The 23,096-nt window shown below is 40.0% G+C and overlaps 1 protein-coding gene across 1 annotated transcript in view; it reads right to left on the bottom strand.

Moving 5' to 3' along the window:
• EPG5 (ectopic P-granules 5 autophagy tethering factor) overlaps positions 1-23,096 on the bottom strand; it is a 103,711-nt gene that overhangs the window by 29,083 nt on the left and 51,532 nt on the right. Inside the window, exons 24-31 of the mRNA XM_055323547.1 lie at positions 21,749-21,872; positions 18,877-19,021; positions 17,093-17,264; positions 15,766-15,928; positions 7,457-7,599; positions 6,038-6,194; positions 2,996-3,190; positions 1,332-1,545 (exon numbers count right to left, since the gene is read on the bottom strand). Coding sequence (XP_055179522.1) covers positions 1,332-1,545; positions 2,996-3,190; positions 6,038-6,194; positions 7,457-7,599; positions 15,766-15,928; positions 17,093-17,264; positions 18,877-19,021; positions 21,749-21,872 — 1,313 coding nt within the window. The remainder of the gene's footprint in view (positions 1-1,331; positions 1,546-2,995; positions 3,191-6,037; positions 6,195-7,456; positions 7,600-15,765; positions 15,929-17,092; positions 17,265-18,876; positions 19,022-21,748; positions 21,873-23,096) is intronic.

Raw genomic sequence — 23,096 nt, 5'->3', positions numbered from 1 at the left:
AGGAGTCCTTCTGAGGGGAGAGATGAGGCAGCTGCAATCTGCTGAGTGGGAGTTGTCTAGGGAATAGTGAAGGGTCTGTATCGAATAGCTACCATGGTTTGGCTCTTAGAGGACACAGCCCTGGAATCAAGTTAGAGGTGTGGGAATCATGCACACCTAGAATACAGCAGGGAAACCAAAAGGCTCGTCCATGAAGAATGGACAAGAAAAGGTCAAGCTCCAGAGTACCAACATGGCAGCCAAGGAGGAAAGGGAAACCAGGGAGCTGGAGGTCAGGAATCGGACAGCGATGGTATTGTTATTCTTAAGCCTCTAACTGAATTACTTTTCCTGGTAAGTAGAAACGTCCTGTTAGGGGATCCCTGGGTGGCTCAGCGGTTTAGCGCCTGCCTTCAGCCTAGAGTGTGATCCTGGAGTCCCTGGATCGAGTCCCGCATCAAGTTTCCTGCATGGAACCTGCTTCTCCCTCTGCCTGTGTCTCTGCCTCTCTCTCTCTCTCTCTCTCTCTCTCTCTCTCTGTCTCTCATGAATAAATAAATAAAATCTTTAAAAAAAAAAAAAAAAGAAACTTCCTGTTAAACACAAGTCAATGGTTGCCTATACACACTGTTCACAATCTCTTAAAAAGCCCTCAGGCAAAAAAGCCACAGTATATACTTGAGTTCTGAAAATTTAGAGCAAAAATTAGTTATGCCAGTATGCATCTTTTACTCTTCTTCTAATCTCCAATTCTCCAGTGGAAAATTGCAGGGTATGGGGGGAGACAAATGGTGGGAACGTAGAAAATTTAATGCTGCTCCTTCCCTTGGTGACTATAAATACAGGCTACCATTACATACAGATAAAACTTACTTGCAGAAAAAAGACATGAGTCAAGAAATTAAGGGGGAAAAAAAAACCAAATGCATTCCCCATTTGGATCTACAGAGAAACCAGTCAGCACAGTAAACATATTGCAAAGGAGCAATTTCCTTCTCCTACCACATCTGTAGTCAGCAGAGTAAGTAGGCCCACTTCTACCCCAGGCCAGCTCAGAACAGCTGCAAAGACAAGGGGAAGAGGTGGATGTGCAACTGGACTTCAACACCCACATACTAGGTGTTGTCTTTTGCTGAATCAGAGCCATGTGAACATTTAGGACGATAACTGACCTTTTCTACAGACAGTAACCTTTTGGACATGGTTTGTCAAGCACTCGAGGTAAAACTTAGTGATTCTCAACTCCTGCATACCTGTCTTATTTTTACACTTTTGGATGATATCTGTAGAATGGTAAATGTCACATTAAATATTCACTGCAATCTAATCAGTCACAATTGAAAGATACTTACTTTGCATCAGCAGCCTGAGAATGTCACTGTACTGGTCAGGGAACTGGTAGAGAAGAAGGTAAGTCCAGTGCTTACAGAAAAGATTAAATGGCATCAAAATATCTTCATCTGGTTCGAGGCCCCAGGCAGTAAGTGCCAAATGAATGGACTCCAGAAGCCTGGTACGATCAGACAGAGGAGGTTTAGTCGTGTTTAACCATTGCTTAAGATCGAACTAAAAAGAAAAAGAAACAAGAAGCAGTTTTATTGACACTGGAAAATTAGCTGAAGTAGAGAAAACTATGTGCAAATTTAGTTTAAAAGTCAAACATCATCTAACATTTAGCTGTGTATAAAGACTGAAACTAAAATGTGTATCTACATACTTAAAAGAATCGACACATGTCAACAGTTTATAGGTGTCAATAAGCCTCCAGCTCTACTTCACCTTCTGGGATTACAGAGGCAGGGTTTTTTTTTCTCAGCTCCACATGCTTTTTGTAATGTATTTTTGGTTAAGCTTTCCCTACAAGGCAAGACTCAGAACTTTGTAGTTCTTCCCCACTGGTCTTGGTGCCAGAAATAAGCAGCCACTTTGGGGCACCTGGGTGGCTCAGTGGTTGAGCGTTTGCCTTTGGCTCAGGTTGTGATCCCAGGGCCTTGGGATCAAGTCTTGAATCAGGCTCTGCACCGGGAGTCTGCTTCTCCTTCTGCCTATGTCTCTGCCTCTTCCTGTGTGTCTCTCATGAATGAATAAAAAAAATCTTAAAAAAAAAAAAAAAGAAAGAAAGAAAGAAAAGAAAAGCAACCACTTTACGGAACTGTCTCCATCTGATACAGCCACATTTCTGAATCTGTGGCAGTAACCTATCTCAGCTAATAAAAATTCTGGGTGTTACTGATCCGCTTCCAGGATTTCCAACTCTATGTCCTGCCTCATGACAGACTGAGAGTAGTCTCTAGGCCCTAGAAAACGCCTAGGTTTTATGATTTATACATGTCAAAGAAATACAAGTGAAGGCAAAATCACTAAGGCTCTGCAATTCTCAAGTGGCTAAGCAAATTCATTGCCTGGGCCCTCGTTAATATTCTACTCGGGATGAGGACAAAGGCAATTTGCTTATATCTGGCTTATTCCAAATATGAGAGACTTTGATATATGATATCTCATTTATCAAACACATTTTTGGCATAAATTCAGGATATACTCAAAAGAATGACACAATTATTATTATGAATATTTCAAAGCTGTACAGTTTTTATTTATGATAGTCACACACAGAGAGAGAGAGAGGCAGAGACACAGGCAGAGGGAGAAGCAGGCTCCATGCACCGGGAGCCCGACGTGGGATTCGATCCTGGGTCTCCAAGATCGTGCCCTGGGCCAAAGGCAGGCGCCAAACCGCTGCGCCACCCAGGGATCCCCCTTCAAAGCTGTACAGTTTTTAAAGAGGGCTTGGGAGGGAAGTCCTTGTTCTACTATGTGGAATAAGACTCCACTACACAACACAACCAATGCCATCAGAAGAAAAAGCTGCCGGATCAAGCTGCTTGAAGAGGATACAAAATGTGAAAAGTGTCTGCCAGAAAACAGAGCTTCAGGGGCCCTTTCATTTCTACGGAGTGGGAAATCACATTAGATTCTACACTTCTGTGGTGGCATTGGCACCGAATCACATGTTCACCTTGGTCAGCAGCATGAAAATCATATCACTGTTGTCCTCACTTAGAAACTTCACCACTTTCTCATAGAGTTGAATGAATTCTGCAGGTGCAGCATTGGGAGTGAAGAAAGGAGACAGCAGAGAGCAGAGCCGTCTATTCTTCAGAATGGTCTCCAGCACTTTTCTGCACTCTGACTTAGTGCCGCTGATAAACACCTTGGAAGAATTAGAGAAAATGTCACCAAATTCTGCCCCCAACCACTTTTATGTAAGCAACCAAGTTTTAAGGGCATTAGCAGGACTTTTTCTAAATGAAAACATGAAACAGTCAAAAATATCTAAAATCAATACAGATAAATCTAACACTTCCAATGCAGGTGATATTAAAAACTCTGAATTTATCCATGAATTTGAGTTGGACAAGCCATAGAGAGTTTCTAAAACATTAAAATATTAGGATAATTTGAATCCAGAAAATTGCAAGGTACCTCCTATGATTACTAAGTATCCAAAGTGACTGCATTTTTGTCAAGAAAACAAAACCTCTAAGTTATAGATTTTATTGAGATGTGCTTTTAATACTTTGAAAAACTTAACTTTAATAATTAATATATAGTCAAGATAATTTCACCTTGTTTTAAATTGGTCCTAATGCTAAAAGTACTGGATATAAGTATTTAAATAATTTCAGCACCAGGAAGGCTTTGATAAGCTGGATCATAGGCAGAAATAATAAAAAGCAAGACTGAGAAATTTGAATATATAAAAATTTTAACTTCTCTAAGGCAAAAAGTATGATAAAATTAAAGGAAAATGACAAAGTAGAAAAATCAATTAAGAAGACATTCTGGATAGTCTGAGGAGCTCTTCCAAAGCAATAAAAAAACAAATTCTGTAACAGAAAACGTGCAAAGGACAATAACCAGCAAGTCACAAAAATAATTAGGGTGCCTGGGTGGCTAAGTCCGTTAAGCATTTGCCTTAATCTCAGGTCATGATCTCAGGGTCCTGGGATTGAGCCCCACATTGGGCTCCCTGCTCAGCAGGGAATCTGCTCCTCCTTTTCCAGCCCACTGCTTGTGCTCACTTGCTCTTTCTCTCATGCGCTCTCTCAATAAATAAAATAAAAGCTTAAAAAAAATAATTAAATGGCCAATAAACATATGAAAAGTCATGCAAATGAACAAGTGCTTAAAGAAATACAACTTAAAATAATAATAAAGTACACTTTCCCTATTATATTAGCAAGACTTAAAAGGAATAATCCTTCTTCACACTGGTTATGGTATGGAAAACAATAAATTCAAACCCTGCTATGATAGTGGAGACAGGTAAAAACTGCCCAGGAGGGCACAGTGACAATATACATCAAATGCTAGTCCATCTGACATAACAACCATACTTCTAGGAAATTATCCTTGAAAAAAAGTCCAATCAATTCACAGAGATGTGTAAGAATATTTATCTCAGGCTTACTGTAGCAAAACAAGCAAACTACCTGAACAGCCAGGTAGGGCACAGGCTCAATACATCACAATGTATCTGTACCAGGCAACACTATGTATTAAATACCATGAGATAAGTCTGTATTTATTAACACAGAATAATGTCTAAAAGTTGTGTATGAATGAAATCAGCAGGCTACAAAATAGCACTTGCCCATTTCGGGGCATATATGCCTATCTCTATCTATTTATATGTAGGAATGATATATCATTTCTACATATGTACACATATGCACTGATATACATACATACACGAGAAAAATGATAAAATATTAGCTATGAAAAATGATAATAAAATATTAGCTATGAAATCCCAGTATCTTCAGGAAGTTAGAATTACGAAGAATTTTTCTGCTTTCTACTTTTTATGTTGTCTGCATTGCTTATGATAAGCACGCATCAATTTTAAAATCAGGAAAAAAGGGCAGCCCGGGTGGCTCAGTGGTTTAGAGCGGCCTTCAGCCCAGGACCTGATCCTGGAGTCCCCGGATCAAGTCCCACGTTGTGCTCCCTGCATGGAGCCTGCTTCTCCCTCTGCCTATGTCTCTGCCTCTCTCTCTCTCTATCTCTTATCTCTCATGAATGAATAAATAAAATCTTAAAAAAAAAAAAAAAGTCAGGGAAAAAACTATTTAAAAAATCTATCTTACTAACTGCTCTGTATCATCTCCTTTTAAGTATCCAGTAAGAAGAAATCACCACACTGAAACTGGTTGAGAGCACATGGTTAGCATTTACACATTTTCCATCAAGTGGCTTTCCTTCCTTTAATGACATGTTTCATAAACATGCATGGATATACTGGTCTTGCCTTGTTAAATCTCCAAACATCGAACAGTAAGTCAAATAAATAAGTAAGTAAGTAAACAGGGATCAAGAACAGCAACTGGGAGGCGGCTGTGGGGAGGCAGGGAGAGCCCTGACTGTCAAGGCAGGAGACGTGGGATCCAGGCTCAGCTCCAGCACTGACCGGCTGTATCCTTTAGGCAAGTCATTTCATCTTTTAGAGACTAGTTTTCTCATCTTTCAAACAAGAGTGGTATTGAGACACCTGGGTGGCTCAGGGGTTGAGTGTCTGCCTTTGGCTCAGGCGTAATCCTGGAGTCCCAGGATCAAATCCCACATCGGACTCTCTGCATGGAGCCTGCTTCTTCCTCTGCCTATGTTTCTGCCTCTCTCTCATGAATAAATAAAATCTTTAAAAAATAAAAATAAATAAAACAAGAGTGGTATCAATCACACAGAAGGGACTGTGAGTATGAACTGGAGAGTGTTTTGTAAACAATAAAGAGTTTCATGATGCTACAATTAACCATACCAAAAGCATCTGAAAGAGTCTGCTGTCTCCCCGAGACTTTCAAATATGAGTAACTTAATATCTCTTGTATGAGAAGCAAATTTCTATACCAACAATTTTAGTCACATCTTGAGAAGTCAACAATTCAAAGGGGCTTCTGACTTCAGAGTCTAAATCTGTAATGTCAATCTGAAAGCATAATGAGGATGCTGCAGAGACTCATTCTACATGAATAAGGCTAAAAACACAGAATTGCCTTACCTGTCCTAAGATCTCAATGCATGATGTAAAGAACTGCCTTGTGGGAGGATGACGCTGAGTCTCATCACTGACATAATCCACAACAGTAAAGAAGAGGGTAATGCCAACCTTCTGAACCCCAGGGGTAGGCTGCAACTTGTAGGCATTCACTAAGGCCCTGTGGGAAAATGCAGATGAGACTATTGGTCTACAGTAAGAGAATCCAGACTCACAAGTAATTTCTCTGGTACTCTACACTTCAGAGCCCCATACAAATGTCACTTTAAAAATCTTCCACGGGGTAAGCTTCTTCCAACTTGACCCAATGACTTATTTTTAATACACAGAAATAAATGATTTTATGTCTTCCTGTGGGGGCAGGGGGAGCAGGGGTGCTGGGGAAATCAGCTGTATTATTAACATTCTTACTCTTATCAAAATGTTTCATATTTGTATGTGATTCACAATTTATTCTTTCATTTTTGTGTATTCCTTGTATAATACATATTTGAAAAAAATAAGAACCCTGATTTCTCTAAATTTTAAAATCTAAAACACTGAAAAAAGATTTTTGTATAGAATAAGATCCTAAAATAAAGATATCTCTTCTAAGTCTCACACTTTTTTGAGCTCCTCTACTAGTAAAACAAACTTTAGCTTCTCGTTCACCTCATCTCCCTCTGCTTCCCAGGTCCCCCAATCCAACTTACAAAAGGACTCACAATGTCCTCCTCCATACTACTACTCCAATGTACTGGGGAATTAGTTGCTGGTGCTAAAATCTAGAGTCACCTTAAAGTCAAAGGCAGGGTCAACCTCTCTCCCAAGTCTTGCCCTGGTGGCTTTAGGGAGAAAGATGACTGTGGGCCTAAGCTAGAAGCTCCAAAAGAAAAACCACAATGGCCAAATGCAAGCTGACAACTATACTTGAGAGCCCTACTTCCCCTGAGCAATTCCACTTCAAACTCTGCTCAATAATCTGAGTTGACAATGATGACTTTTTGGGTAAATGTAACTTTAATATAAAACTTAAGCACTAAAAAAAATAAAAATAAAAAAAATAAAAAAACTTAAGCACTAAATCTCTCCATGATTGAACTTCAATATGCTGTGTCATTTCAAAATTCAGGAGTCAGTAAACTTATTCTATCAAGGACCAGATAGTAAATATTTTATATTTTATGGGCCATAAGTTTTCACAATTCAATTCTGCTATCACAGCATAAAGCCATATACATTAAGTAAATAAATGGGCATGGCTGTGTTCCAATAAAACTTTATTTATAAAAATAGGTGGCAGGCTAGATTTGGTCTGATGGCTATCGTTTGGTGATCCCTGTACTAATTTAATTAGTGGGTGCCTGGGGGAGTGGTAGCATGTATGATTATTATCCATAATAACAAAATAGAACTTTAAATTATAACGTCCTCAAAACTTACGTAATCAAGTTTTCTGCATGAACAGCAGCTTCCACAACATTAAGTGATGGTGGTTTAGCAGCTTCAGCTTGCAACTGCTTCACTTCTTTTCGCAAAACATGAAGCTGCTGACTTATTGCTTCATTCTTATGCATACCTTCAAACTAAGAAGAATTAAAATGGTCAATAGACTTTTGTGTTCCTATTATGTTTCTAGAGCAAATATTTATTACAAATATACTGCGTATTTGATGAAGAATACTACAATTAATATTATAACTCAATATTCTCAGTTGAATGAGAGAGGGGTGGGAAAAAAATGTCAAAAAATTATTCCAGAACCTCAGGCTTTTCATGAAGAATCAAACCTGAATTAGTTTATCGCTGGTTCAGTCTTTTTGTAAGATATGTTCTCTGTCACTTATGTTTTGACTCCCTCTCATCAAAAACAGAATATCTTTTACCACTGAGGTTTTCCTTGAAGGACACCAAGCATCCTCCTTTGTTGAGCCTCTTCAGAGCCTTGACCCCTCTCCATTCTCGCCACTCAATAGCACACACAGCTCAACTCAAAACATTAGGGCTGTGTGTCTCATGTGTGCCACACATACGAAGACCATGACACAGATGCTGTTAATAAAACACTTGCCATTCTCAAAGGAAGAAAGGATATACAATTATAAGACAAACAACAAAATAAGATGAGATACAGGAAGTGCACAAATCAGTTGAATGCCTACGAAAGAGCAGCTGACTGATTCAGTGGTCCCTGAAAGCTTATCTCTGATAAAAATTTTAATTCGTTCTTAGTAAAGATGTGGCAAAGGAGAATTTACTGAACTTAGAAAAAAAAGCAAAAGTAAATCATATTTCAATTTCAAAGATTAGCCTTTATTTAAGATTACATCTTTTCTATTTGAGAGGATTGTTAGTATCCCTTTTCTCTAATTAACTGATGGTGACCTATATGATAACTGCTTTGCACACTCTAATGTCCTTTTTTGGATGTGAGTAGTGCAGAGCATATCCTAGGCCTAAGCTGCAACAGAAAGACAGAACCAAAGTGGTAGTTGTGGAGGACAGGAAGACAGAGGGACAGGAAGCAGAAGCCCAGCCTGGCAGGGAGGTCAGGGATGAATAGCACAGAGCCGTCAGACTAGGGAGCAGGGTTCTGTCCTGGGGGGAGTCCTTTGAAGCAGGCTAGGGAATCTGGACTTCTCAGCACAGCAGAGAATGATGAAGATATCAGAACATTCAAAAGGCACAAACGTTAAATCCTGTCTTCTCCTCAAGCAACAGGGTCTTCATTTTCCTTTATAGGCACCTGCCCAAACCCAGTCTTCAGCCACCACTGTGATGATTACAGGTATCTTTTGTTTGTAAATACTTAATTTCCAAATTTATTTAACTGAGACCCTCCTGAACCCTGCCAGAGTTATTATCATAAATTCCAGACAAAAGGCTCCTGAAGGGCAATGGTCCTGTTTACACAGCACCCCAGGACAGTACAGCTCTGATGGTACATCAAGCACCTACTTTCATGATCGTGATAACACCTCTCTTCCATAAAACTCACTAATCTTATCTTAAAAAGCTTTATAAAACTTCTTATTTAAAGGAGAAAATATGCTGTTAGTCTGAATCAAAAGGCATGAAAGTGAATATCCAAAAACGTGTAATGTTATAAATATTTTAGTTTTTACTACTGGAGAAATGAAAGGTAAAATAATTATATTATTTAATATAATTAAAATAATATTTGTACCGACATAATGAGTCAGTACAAATATTAAATTTCCAATCTTTCAAATAAAAGACTAATGTTTAATAGCCTAAAACATGATCAGGAGCATGTGCAGTCAGTTTTGTGCCTACAATGTCAACAACTATGGCCAGACCGGGTCTTTGAGGGTCCTAGCCCTTGGCTGGCCTGGAGAGAAGGCAGCCAAACTGGGAGGAAAAGAAAGAATCCAAGGGGAGGAAGGAAGACAGTGAGGACGAAGGAAGTGGAAAGACAATGGATAAGAGAGAAAGACAGAGGGGCCATGGACTGGGAAATGCAGAGACAAGCCTAAGTACCTGGAGCTTTGGAGCTGCCACCCCACACTGCAGAAACTGCTAATGCTCAAGAGTTAGATGAAGCGATATTCTCACCAAAGACACCTCAAAATTACCATTATTTCCCAGTCCACTTGTTTTTTGCTCATTGTTCCCAGCCCTATTGAGAGTTTTCTTTGCTCACTGGGATGGAAGAGGGGCTGACTGCCTGGCAGCTCACAATCACCAGAAGCTACAGACAACACAACAAAGCAGCATGCTGGAAGCCCCTCCAGTTGGGTCATGTCAAGTAGACACAGAGATGAAGGAGTTGGCCAGAGCACATAGCTGTTACAATACTGTGAAGCTCTCAGTGGGTCTTTTCCATCTTTTACTTCTAGGATCAAGCAAATTTTTCACATGATAATAAATCAATCCGGGGTCTGGCAAACATGCCCCACAATACCAAAGTCCAACAAAAGGAACCCTATTATAAATCACCCCATTTCCTCAGGGAATATCACTGAATTATTAGAAGCTTCTGTTGAGAGAGACGACCGCAGAAGCCGCACGTCTCACTTCCCATAAAATATATTTGTCTTTTGTATATCCCAAACAAGCCATACATAGTTCAAACATCTGCAGATGGCTGGAAATTTCCAGGGCTTTCCCTCACAGAAAAATTCTATTAAGCAAGAAAATACTGTCATGATATAATTTGAAATCTTTTTATAAATGAGTCATTTAAAATATGCATTTTAATCTTAAAATTTATATGAAAATATAAAGTCATTCCCCTTGAAGTTGATTTTATTTTTTTTTATTTTTTATTTATTTTTATTTATTTATTTTTTTTATGATAGTCACAGAGAGAGAGAGAGAGAGGCAGAGACACAGGCAGAGGGAGAAGCAGGCTCCATGCACCGGGAGCCTGACGTGGGATTCGATCCCGGGTCTCCAGGATAGCGCCCTGGGCCAAAGGCAGGCGCCAAACCGCTGCGCCACCCAGGGATCCCCTGAAGTTGATTTTAAAAATTAATCTAATCCACGAATTCTCTAATCATTGAAAAGGAGAGTGATCCTATTAAACCAACTCAGAGAGAGAAAATGGTAGACCCGTTAATTTAACTGAGATTTGAGGGTCACGATCAGTTTACTCAAAATCATACAACTAGCCTTAAAATCTGGAGCAGAAACAAAAGGAAACTCAGAGCTGAAACAGCTAGAAGCAAATGGCTTCATTTCCCAATACTGAGTGCAAAAGCATGGGCCTTGAACTTAAATAGACATGGGCTTGAATTTCAAATGAGCCACTTACTAGCTGTGTGACTCTGGCAAGTCTTTGAGACTCTCTGAACCTGTTTTCTCACCCCCATTTTGTGACGATTAAGTGAGACCATGTAAGCAGTGTCACCAACATGTTACCAGGGATATGAGAGTAGCCCAGCAAGTGATAAAAAGAGCTCTGAACAGAGCTGGGAAGTAATGTAGTATGACCATCTTTATCACTCCCCAGGATGGAATGCCTAGGACACATCTGTGTTATAGTAAATAGTGAAGCAGTATGGTGCATAAGTGGAGATTCTGTATGGAAAGCATAAAGTTGGCCAGTTGAGCAACAAATTGGTCTAAAGTAAATACAATCAGGATGACTGCTATTTTCTAGTAGGAAAAAGTTCCAACTTCCAGCCATATAATACCTACAAAATTCCTGAAGGAAGTTAAAATCAGGGAGCTTACTAGTGAAGAGTATAAATCTGTAGTTGTTCATTCATTCAAATACCTCAGTTCTATGGCACTGACCGTGTGAGCCACTGACAACAGAAACATGAGTAAGACAAGGAAGGGCCTGGCCGTCGTGTGACTCAAAATCCAGGTAACAGGGACAGAGGTGATCCTACTGCAAAACAAGCTGTAACCCAACCTAATGAGTGAGCAAGAAGGAGGTTTCAAGGTCTCGTTCGGGGGTGTGAAAGGGCACCTACTATGTACCAGGAGGCACGCTAGATGATACAGGAAGATGACTACTAAGAACAGGAACTCTACTCCTGAGGAGTTCACAGACTGGCAGGAAGGACAGCAGGTGATTGCAACAGCATTTATGCGCAAGACGCTAGAGGAGGGACTACCTCAATCTGACCAGAGGGGCTGAGAAAGACCTCAAGAGGTGCTGCCTGAACCAAGAATGGAAGGATGAGAGGAAGGAGCTCACAAATAGGTGTGGGGTAAGTTACAGCACATGCCTCAGAGAGAAGGCAGAAAAGTGCATGGCATGTTTAGAAAATGGAAAAAGCCCGAGTGGCTAGAAAATAATGTTTAGGGATCATCAAAGGGTAAATGATGCCACTAGAAACTGATCAAGAAGAGATTATGGTGGGGGGTGGGGGCAAAAGTCCTATTCCTTTTAAATACTGGAAAGCCGGATGCTGGTTGTTAGCCTGCAAACAGGATAAGACTTGTGTTTAAAAAGATGAATGGTGGCAGAACGGGAAACAAACTGGACAGTGTGAGAATCTATAGACAGGAAGTCTTACGTAATGGTTCAGGGGAGAAGTGATGTGGGGCTAACAGGGAGCAATGGCAATGGGAACGAGGAGAAATAAATAAATGTAAAGTCATGTCAAAAGCAGAAGCAGTAGGACTGGGAAGTAACCAGATAGGAAGTATGAGGTGGGGAGAGAATACTTATGCTTAGTTAGGTCCTCAGTTCCTGGTACAGGAAAGAGAGGTCTGGAGGGTAAAGGTGGGATCACTTTGGGACCTGTGGGGTTTGGGAATACTCTACGGACATTCACAGAATGTTATATAAGCAGGTGGAAATCTAGATCTGGAACTCAGAGAATTCTGGACTAGAGAAAAGAGAACAGGAGTCCTCAACATATGGGAAATCTAGTTCTGGAACTCAGAGAATTCTGGACTAGAGAAAAGAGAACAGGAGTCCTCAACATATGACCCCCCTTTGGGGTCACGGATTACTCAGGATCTAACTCTCCAGAAAAAAAATATCCGTATACTCTCAGGAGCTTCACTAACCCACTAAAGACCATTCACACACTCATTCTAGATTATGAACTCCAACACAAATAGTAGACAAAAGCAGCTAATGTCACAATGGAGGGGGTCAGGGGAAGTACCAAGTACAACCAGCAATCTAAGGTTGAGCTGACGAAGAGGAATCCTGGAGAGAAACTGTTAGTTTAGTGGCTGGTGATTTAAAGGGACAAGAAGAGACATCATGACGTTCAGCATTGCCAGATGATAGGAAAATGTTAAACAGGATCAAAACTACTGGATATAGCCATGAAGTGGTCCCTGGACACATGTATACAGAGGAGCTACAATTCTATGTATAAGAATGACAACCTACCTTCTGTATGAGATAAGCTTTCCCACTAGCAGTTTCTTGATGAGTCGTAAGTAATCAGAACTCACCTTCCCTACCCCAACACCACAACCAAAGTCATCCATTTGTGTAGGAGATAGCTTTATTTTTTTTTTTCTTTTTAGGAGATAGCTTTAGACTCAAGTACACCCTCTGGCCAAAACTCAAAGCAAACCTAATTGATTTGCATTGATTACACAATGCCCCAACTTCATGACAGCTAGAGTTTCAACCTTCGTCTACCTTGCTCTTAGCTATCATTGAGTAGCCAAAAAAATTCTTTGTATTCAACTCCTGGAAGTATCAACCAACAAGTATTGCCTAGGATAGCCTTAATTAGCAATTTCTACATAACTTTCTAAAGATATCTTAAATCAGACTACAAAAGCTGCTCACTCTCTTCATATTTTTAATTCTGGCAAATCTGCATCACCAGCAAAATAATGGCTGAAGTAGATAACTGTTGTCGATATCAATACTTCTAGGAGCCATCAGTAGGGATTCCCAAGTGTCTAGATCTTCCCAAATGGAACTGAAAGGCAGAGCACTGGGCAATCTAGTAAGGCCAGCAGAAAATTAGAGTGTGCTTTAAGAAAGTTGGATATTTCTAATGAGATTATGACCAAAAAAACACAGCTATTTTTTCAAATTCTTTAGGGTTCTATAAAATCTTTACCCACCAACCCTTTCTTTTTTTTTCTTGCTTTCTTCAAGCAACCTTAGCATCTACCAATTTTTCTTTTGAGAAAAGAAAGCATAAATATTTGTTGTGTTGTGTGTAAAAATAAAATCTAAGCCATACTCATTTTAATTCTTCTCATAAATCATCTGCTTTCCAATATCCCTTTTATCAAAGTCAAAATTAAAGGGATTTTAGGAAAGGTATACCTTTCTATTTCAGAATCAACAAAAGTATATAAAGTAATCTGAGAGGGAGACAAACCATGAGAGATTTTTAACTATGAGAAACTGAGGGTCACTGGAGGGTAGGTGGGGGGATAGGGTAACTGTGTGATGGGCATTAAGAAGGGCACATGATGTGATGAGCACTGGGTGTTATATGCAGCTGATGAATGACTGAACTCTACATCTGAAACTAATGACAGACTAAAATTTCAATTCAAGGGTTCAGACAAATCAAAACTATTTCTGAAAAGGAAAAGAGCCAAGTCACTGGTAGGCTGGAGCTAAAGCTTCCAAGTCGACCTTATTTTCCACCATAAGACCCCGAGAATTAACAGGTCAGCCAAAGAGACCTGTTCTTTGGCTGGAGCAGCAAATATTCACAACTCTTCAGAAAGCAAGCTTCACAAACATAGCTGGTTGAGCTGGAACTTTTGGTACTCACTTCACTCAGCTACAAAACTGCATCCTAGGAGAATTCCCTTCTCTGTATAGAATTAACAACTTGGCAAAGAGATGTAATTCCAAAATATGGAAAAATACCATTATTTGTGAAGGCACAGATTGGAAGTAAGACACCCTTTTTAATTAGAACTGGATATATTTCAGCTCTTTTCACACCAGCTCAAACTCCATCCAAAATTGGCAGACTTGTCTTCCAGCACTATCACGTTAGCAAGTGATCCTTCTTAAAATGCTCCTATCTAGTCTTACCACAGTATTAGTAACCATGGGAAGAATTACACTGAAAGAAAATTAACTTTATAAAGCACTTGGCCAAAGACAGTGTTTAGGAGTCTCACATCCCAGATCAAATTCTTAACTTTAGATGTATATAAATATTTTGTCAGAAACAAATTTTAAAGGTAATGAAAAATACAAGTATAAAAGTTACTTCAAAGAAGACATATCAGAGAAAACAGGCTCCCAAGGAGACTGCTGAGGAAAACATCAGAACTGCTCAAATGTGGACGAGCACAAAAAGAAATTTCTGAAAGACAATTGACAGTAAAATAAAGTTTCCTCATTTCTGAAAGCTATCAAAAAAAAAGAGGAGCTATATTTGTGCAAATGTAGTCAGGTAACAGGCAGCCTATCTCTGAGCATTATCTTGGTTCCCAGCTCTGGGGACCCTGAAGTCCCTCACAGAAGGATGAAGGGCAGTGAGTAAGGAGCTGGTGCTCAGCAGCCACACTATCCAGGTCTTCCTGGTCCTGCTATTCAGAAGCTGTGTCATTTTGGGTGTGTCACTTAACTTCTCCGTGCCTTTATTTCCTGAAGATAACAAGAATACACATCTCAAAGAGTTGTTGGGAGGATGAAATAAGTTCTGCAAAGTGCTTAGACAGTACTGGCCAAAGCTAAGCTGCACCCTGAAGTCCTTATGATGTCACAGACCCACCTGAAATCCGTTTTTCCAACTCAAGAAAGCAACTCTAAGAGGTGGCTGAATTCCTAATCTTACAGCTACACATCTCTCCTTTTGCCTGTTGGCAAGCTCCACCCAAATAACCTGCTTTCCACACAGCCCTCCATCCTCCATGTTGTCTTCAGTGGCTCCCCACTGGCTGCAGCACACTGCTGGAGCTTCCAAGTGATCTCTTTTCCAATGTGAATCCCGATATAAATTCAGCCAGAAACCACCTGGAGGAGACTGACCTAGCCACTGCCCCCTACATGCTACCCAGAGGACTCCATTCCCACAGTCCTTCCCAGTGACTCCAAACAGTCATCATCAAAGTCTTCTAAGGATCAGTGTGAGCCCCTCTCTCTAAGGATCTTCTCAGTGGTAATACTTTTCTTTGAACTTCTGTCTTGCAGGACACATCAACACATATGGAAATACATGATTAGCTCTGTGTGGGTCTTCACTCCCCTCAAAACCATTAAACATTTTGGGACATGAATCATGTGCTATGAACCTCTTGCCATCTCGCTCAACAATACGCCAATATTACAGATTCAAGTAAAAACTCCCTGAATCATGAAGAAGCTTCAACAATCTTACCTGAACTGTGACAACTGCTGGCCCTTGGCATTTCTTACCGCTGCTGCCTCTACACTCCAAATGCAATGTGGTCTGTTCTTCTCTGTTAACATACTGTTTGGGCATTGTGTCCAACAGCTCACTATCCAGGGCAACCTGCTGAGATTCTCGAAGAGCTGCAGTTCTGGAAAACATCATCAGGAAGTAGAAAAAAGGCTTAAGAAAGGTTTTATGGTAAGTGATAAAGGCTTCCAGTTACCATACAGCCTACACCAGAGAGCAATAAGACCTAGCATTCTATAGGAACAAAAGGCCAAATGTGTGTGCCTGCAGTTACTCAAATTCTCTCTTTTCCTTAATAAGAAAAGAAGGAAAAGTGGGACAACTTTTTAGCCAGGAACAAAGCTTCATTTAGAATCTGTATTACATTAACAATATTTTTTACACAGACCTTAAATATACAAGAGCAAATGAGAATCTCATCCTGACTCAAGCATTCTAAAGGGGTACCTTACTGATAAGCACCAGTGATTTCTTAGGTATTAGGAACTCAAACTGAATTGTCAAAAATGGAGGAAGCTAACTTTTTACATGTGTGTCAATACTGCTATGTTACTGCACAGGCACGTGTGTGTGCACATGCGCGTGCACGTGCTGGTGGGGGGGAGGTACACATGGCATGTGCATGCGGGTGGATACACACACACACACACACACACACACACACACACACACTTAATGCCTGGACCAAAACTAGCTAAGGATACAGAAGCCAGTAAGAGATCAATTCCCATGGTCTTTGCAAAGGTAAGAGTCTTTACTTTATAAAAAGGACTCATTCCACACACACATCTTCTCACAGGACAGCTAGATCAAAACCTTCAAGAGTTGATCATTCTGTATCTACTTTAACTCAGAGTACTAAATGACTTTCCCACACTCTGATAAAGTGCCTATGGCAAATCTGTTAAAGAATATGAAGAGTTAGGGAGCAAAGCAGTGACAAAGGAAAGTAAATCTCACTGCATATACCCTTTTAACAACATCTTTCCAGTATGGCAAAGTCTCCTCAGGAGAAGCTTAAGAAACACTTGGCTGGCACTGCTGACAATCTGAAACGCCACCACAGGAAATGTAAAATTTATTGTCCATGTAAGCACCCCATAACTTCAATGTGAAATTAAGAGACTTGTCACAACTTGGTTAGCTGAGGTAAATAACTGGGCCAGCCTGGTCCAATATTACTCATTGAGAGGCACCTGAGCAAGCCCTTCTAGGTACTAAATCATTCAAGCTGTCACAGCAGTGAGCACAGAGGCAGGGCCCTGGAGGTCTCCCATGATCTTACCTGGCCTGCTGCTGCAACAGATTCAGGTCCATGTGCACCAGCTGGGTGGCGTCCTTCTGACTCAGGAGCACAGCTGAGGAAATAACTGGCACAGGAGGCCTCACTGGGTGCAGATCAAGGGGGGGCTGGGGAGCCTCATGCTTCCGCAAGTTACTTAAAACCCTTTCTTTAGCTGAAAAAAATTAAGCCACACTTACTGAATAATGGCTACCACCAGGTAGTAACATACTAAGTAGGTGCAGAGCCTTGGCCTGTTACCTTCAAGGAGAATGCTGAAGACCTACAGAATAGTTATGCAAATCAGAGGCCAAAAGAATAAAATCACTATCTTCTGTTACTTGCAAGTTTTGAAGGAGCCCCCACAGGGCTACTAATAGTCTACCAGGAGCTAGCAGCTCACAAGCATATAGTATGATTAAACAGAATTCCTATCCTCAAAAAGCCTTAATGATAGTTAAAGTGCTAAAGCTTGTGCTCTTAAATTATTACCATAGACAGTCTTGCATGACATGCTAAAGTGGCGGGATTTGATACTAGTGTAAAGGAGATCTAGTGAACAGCTCTAAGCATGCCTGAGAAAGACGGTAGCTATCTCCAGCTATCACTACAATGGACTGGGGGAAGGGGCAGATAGTGCCATTAACAGTTTAATGCAATCATCCAGACAAACTTCATAGGAAGACTGGGGAGGATGGATGTTAAGAAATAGGGCGGAGTGAAAAAATCTTAAATTAGGACAAAGTTTGAAAAGGAGGGCTGAGACTAGTAGAGTTAAAGTGAACAAAGACATGGGCACAAACTCCTACAGAATTCCTGTTATGTAGTTATATCATCATGCGTTCATTTGTTCACTTATTCATTCACTCAATAAATAGAGTCCAAATAAAAAATCAGATGCCATATAAGAAAGCAAAGGCAAATCTGTCCATCTAACTTTGTTCTAGATTGCATGTAGTCCCATACTGGTGAGTCCAATTTCAATGTTTATATTTCTATACCTAGTACAGAGCTGACCACACACAGGTACCAATATATTCCTATCTTCCCACCCTCTCTCTGTATACTGCACTAGACACATACCACAGCAGGTGGGGGCTCAGAAACACAAGAAAAATGTTGCCACAGACCTGATTCTTCTCAAAAGTAAGATAACAGGGGATAGGAGAGGTCAAGGAAATTTCAAGCCAGTAAGTCAAGTCAACAAATACTTAAGAGATTACTACGAGTTTCCAGCTTCATTCCAGATGTAGCAGTCCATTTTCTATTCTTAAGGAAAATTAAAGAAAATTTAAGAGCCAGGATTACTTGGCATAAAAAGACCTGTATTGTTTGTACCCAAAACAGATGGAATTTAACATTCCAAACAGGTCAAGGAAGGGATCGTCCTGTATAGCCAGGGTTTTTCCACTAGAACAGCCATTCTTTGCACAAAATGTAACAAAGTTGGATATTCATCACTGGAAAAGACTCCTGGTTTTGTTCAAGTTTCTCTCAAGCAACATTTTAGGCCATGACTCTAAAGCTACTGCCTGAACTGCCTGCCTCCAACTTCTTTTACAGAAAAAAGTAAGTATCTTGTTTAAGCAATGATTGTTTTGGAGCTGTCTCTCACTCACAGCCAAACCTAACCCTAAGTTGTAGACAAGTTAACAACCAACTCCTAAAAAGCAATTCTATCACTAGAGGGATACACAATCTATAAACCTTAACCCTCAATGGCTTGAGTTCAATCATTCACTCACTCATTCATTCACTTGAGGGGGGCCGATGTTCATGTAGCTCACCCAATGAAGGATCAGTGACGTCCAGCTGCACCGATGAACTGCAGGGTGGAGAATGGGATTCAAGTGTGGCCTGTGTCCATAGACCAACAGTTTCCTGGAACTCATAACGTATGCGCTCCATGTTCAAATACTCCATCCACAGATCCTAGAATTGCACCATGGGACATTCACTTTCACAGACAAATCATGTATTCACATATAAAACTATATATTTAACTAAAAAGTAAACCAGTAAGGTTTAGCACAAGACAGTCTATATCAAGTTCTCCAGCATTAGGATGGATCATGTTTAAACTGGACGCTAACAGGGGTTACCTGGGTGGCTCAGTCAGTAGGCGTCTGACTCCTGGTTTCGGCTCAGGTCATGATCTCAGAGTTATGAGATCGAGCCCCACGTTAAGCTCCATGCTCACTCAGTGGGGACTCCACGTAAATATTTTCTCCCTCTGCCCCTCCCCCCTACTCTTGCACTTTGCACTCTCTCTTGCAAACAAATCTTTAAATATATATACATGTATGTTTATATATTAATTATATAAAATGGACAGTAACAATATCTTAGCAGACATTTGATTATGTATCAACATCAGAAAACATAATTTTAACAGCCCTACCAACTGTGTATTTATAAATTATATACACACAGTATTGATAAGACATACGTAAAAATCAGAAACTTTAAAGAGAAAAGTAACAAATATACTGAAAATCACTGAATCTTGATTAGATCAAGCCCTTGGTTCCAGTACCACTGTATAGGAAATACAAGGGATAGAGAAACATTAAACCACACTACAAAGATACAATCTGGAAAATCCAGACTGTGGGGGGAAAGTCTATGAACAAACTATCCAGTTTCTTCAATAAGCAAACTGCTAGGGGAAAAAAGGAATAAGGGGAGGGCCAGTATATTAAACAGACTTATGAGGACTATCAAGGAATCACAAAATGAGGATCCTGACTCAAGCTATAAAAATGAAGATAAAACTTCTATGACATTTCTGAAGTAATTGGAAATTGGGATACTACTTAGATATTTGATATTCAGAAACAGCTGTTAATATTTTATAGATGTAAATGCTATTAGGTTAAAATACTTTTTTAACCTTCATGTCTTGAAATCTTCAGGTGTCAAATGCTTTCTAGGATTAGTTCGGAGATAGCATGGGTGAAAGGAGTAGATGGGCCATAGATAAAATTAGACACCTGGTACTCAGCAGACAGAGGGAGGAGGGCATGTGTGCTGCACTCTTCCATTTTTCTGTATGATCAAATTTTTTATTATGAAAGGTGAAATAAATAATAGATAAAATGAGAAAAAAACTGAAGTTTTAATATTCTCTTCCTACACTCCAATGAACAGTCTTGCATATTTTGAACGTCTACTTCACTTTGGTGATCAATACATATTAGAATGGGAGACTGTCTTTAATGAAAAGAAATGCCAGCTCTCCATGAACACTAAAAACTCTATCAAATAGTAGTAATGAGTGATCAGATAAAGACTGTCATTTTGTGGATAAAATTTTTTTTCCTGATTTAAAGTGTTTAAAGAATTCTTCTAAACCAACAGATGTCTCTGGTTTCTCAATGAGCAAACTGCTATGAAGTCCTAAATTGTTACTTCCAAACTATGGCACAAGGCATTCCAGACTCAGAGGAGAAACCCCCAAGTCCTCTTGGGCACAGGCCTGAATCCTAGAAGTACCAAACAACTGTTGGAGGTGCTATACCAATCCCTCTACTGTATATACACGTCTCCTTTAAGTGGGATCACTAATGTCACCTTGTCTGCCTTCATGCTAAGTAACTGCTGACAGAGGCTAACAATTAATAATACTAAGAATTAACAAGGGCCAAGCAGAGATATCTCAGAAACCACAAAAAGAACAAGTATAACTGTGAACTACAGATCAAAAAGTGGAGCTATAAAGTCAAATGGCAAACACAAGAAAGAAAGAAAGAAAGAAAGAAAGAAAGAAAGAAAGAAAGAAAGCTAGCTATTAATTCTGTAGGTACTAGGGAATCAAGGTAAATATCAGAGAACCAAGAAGCTGTGATTAAGTTTTAAAAATACTGACCCGACATCTACTACATGCAAATTCTTAGCTAAGGCCATGGCATGTAGAGGATAAAGAAGAGAGATGAACACAGAATGGACTCAAAGGACTTTGGGACACCATGACTGCCTATTTATTTTTCCTATTTCTCTGGCCCTATATTCTCAGTCTTATTTCTCTATGCCCTAAATGTCATTACTTCTTAGGACTCCAGCTTCACTCGGTCCTCTTCTCAATCTAAATGCTCTACTACTGTTAAACCCACATTTCTTACACTGCCCCATTCCTGAATTCTAGGCCTGTACATCCCCTTCCCACCAAATCCTTGATAGAGCATTGTCCTTGAAGTCCCTCTGGCACTTCCTCTTCCAGTACTCTGGATCTTTGTCAACAGTATCTCTAGCTGCCCAAGCCAGAAATTTGGGTGTCCTTGTAATCTAATCAATCCTACTACTATATCAATCCCCCTGTGTATCTAATCTAAAAATCCTCCTGATCTTACGGATTCTTTTTCAACATATTTTAAGTTCCTCCATTTATCTAATCCCTCAGCCCATTTCATGGGCTCTTGAAACAAACACTTCAAAACAAAATCCAAATTCTTTAGAAAGGCATATATGGCCCTTAGAAATCTGACCGCTCTTTACCTGCCTGGCATCACCTGCACTCCTCATTGGCTACACCCCAAATGCACCTCTTGAACATGCCTGTGACCCCATTTCCATATCAGTAAGTGGTTTTAACATTAGACTATGACTGTAACCTATTTGATTACGTTCAAATATACTAAAAGAACATTGCTGTAGTATCACCTGCTGATTTTGCATCACTTTTGCTAGCCTGTGAATATCATAATGCTTTGGTAGAGAAGGGATATAGGTATCTCCTTTTTGAAAATTCTCATCTTCTAGCCACAATATATACACATTGAAGAGCCTGAAAGAAAAAAAAAACATAATTACATAAAATCCAAAAGGATGTGCAGACAAATGAAGTTTCTTACATCTCTAGGAACACTGTCACTACTACATAAAAGTAAAAAGCACAGAATAAAGAAAATGCTTTCAACCACCACACAGTCCCAAGAAGCTCATGGGCCAGCAGCAGATCCCAGAAGGTCACAAACCCTTCAAATATGATGCAATAATCGCTACAATGAGGCTGTGAGGAAAGAGCTAGGTGAACTCTATTATTAAAGTGAGGGTAAATACAACACAAACAAAAAAAATCACTGGAGAAGGTGATTTTAACCCAGTCCTGGAATCTGAACTTGGGACTTTTTCCTTCCTGGGCAATCCAGTCACAGTGAGCCTCAGCAGTTGGAAAAGTTTAACATCCAAATAAACACATTTTCTGTCTTTCAGAGAAAACATTTAAAGCCATCTTAAACTTTCGCAACAGGAGAAGCTGCCAGCTTTAGGTTCAGTGACGCTCTCCAGCTTCAAGAAATCACAAACACAACTCGAAGCATGTGTGCACCTTGTTCCCATTAAGAAGGTATAAAACAAAGCTTGGCTAAAAAAAGAAAGAAAAAAAATCTCCATTTTCCAGGAAAAACTTTTTTAAAAATTTGATGATGTTTCCTTTGTTTCTTCAAGGAACACAGTCCATTCAGCTAAGATCCCTGGTATTTTAAGCAGCTGTGTGCAGAGGAGTCTGTGGTACATAAGTTGCTAGGTGGTGCCTGGGGGGGTGTGGCATGGCTTGGCTTTGCTCAGTAACGTGGAAAACCACCTCTTACCTCTGAGACAGCTTGTGTAGGAAGAGAGCAGGGACAGGACTCTGAGGCTCTCAACACAGAAGGGGCCGGTGCTGAGCTCTCTCCCAGTCTCTGATTCAGTTAGATGGCTAGTTTACCAACATGCCAACAGAAGAGGCATTTAAGAGAGGCAGAAGGGCACATCAAACTTTCTTGGCTGATCTAAATGTTCAAAGATTAAGCCTGCCCACTGTTTAAGCCTAGCTAAAAATAAGTTTTCCTTCAAGCAAGCAAGATAAGGGGAGAAATCATTTCAGAGGCTGAAAGATGACCCAGAGGGCATTCGGGTGAAGCAAGCCTGAAGCCTCAGTGCTGGATCAAAACTCTGGGTTTCCTCACCAAGACATTTTGTATTCAGGGCTAATTGTTAGAAGCCATTTTTATTAAGACTTATTGAGACT

The sequence above is a fragment of the Nyctereutes procyonoides genome, unplaced genomic scaffold, assembly GCF_905146905.1.
Source record: "Nyctereutes procyonoides isolate TBG_1078 unplaced genomic scaffold, NYPRO_anot_genome, whole genome shotgun sequence".
In the NCBI taxonomy this organism is placed as follows: Eukaryota; Metazoa; Chordata; class Mammalia; order Carnivora; family Canidae; genus Nyctereutes; species Nyctereutes procyonoides.
Note: the sequence above shows the minus strand (reverse complement) of the source record. Positions and strands in the feature narration are given on the sequence as shown.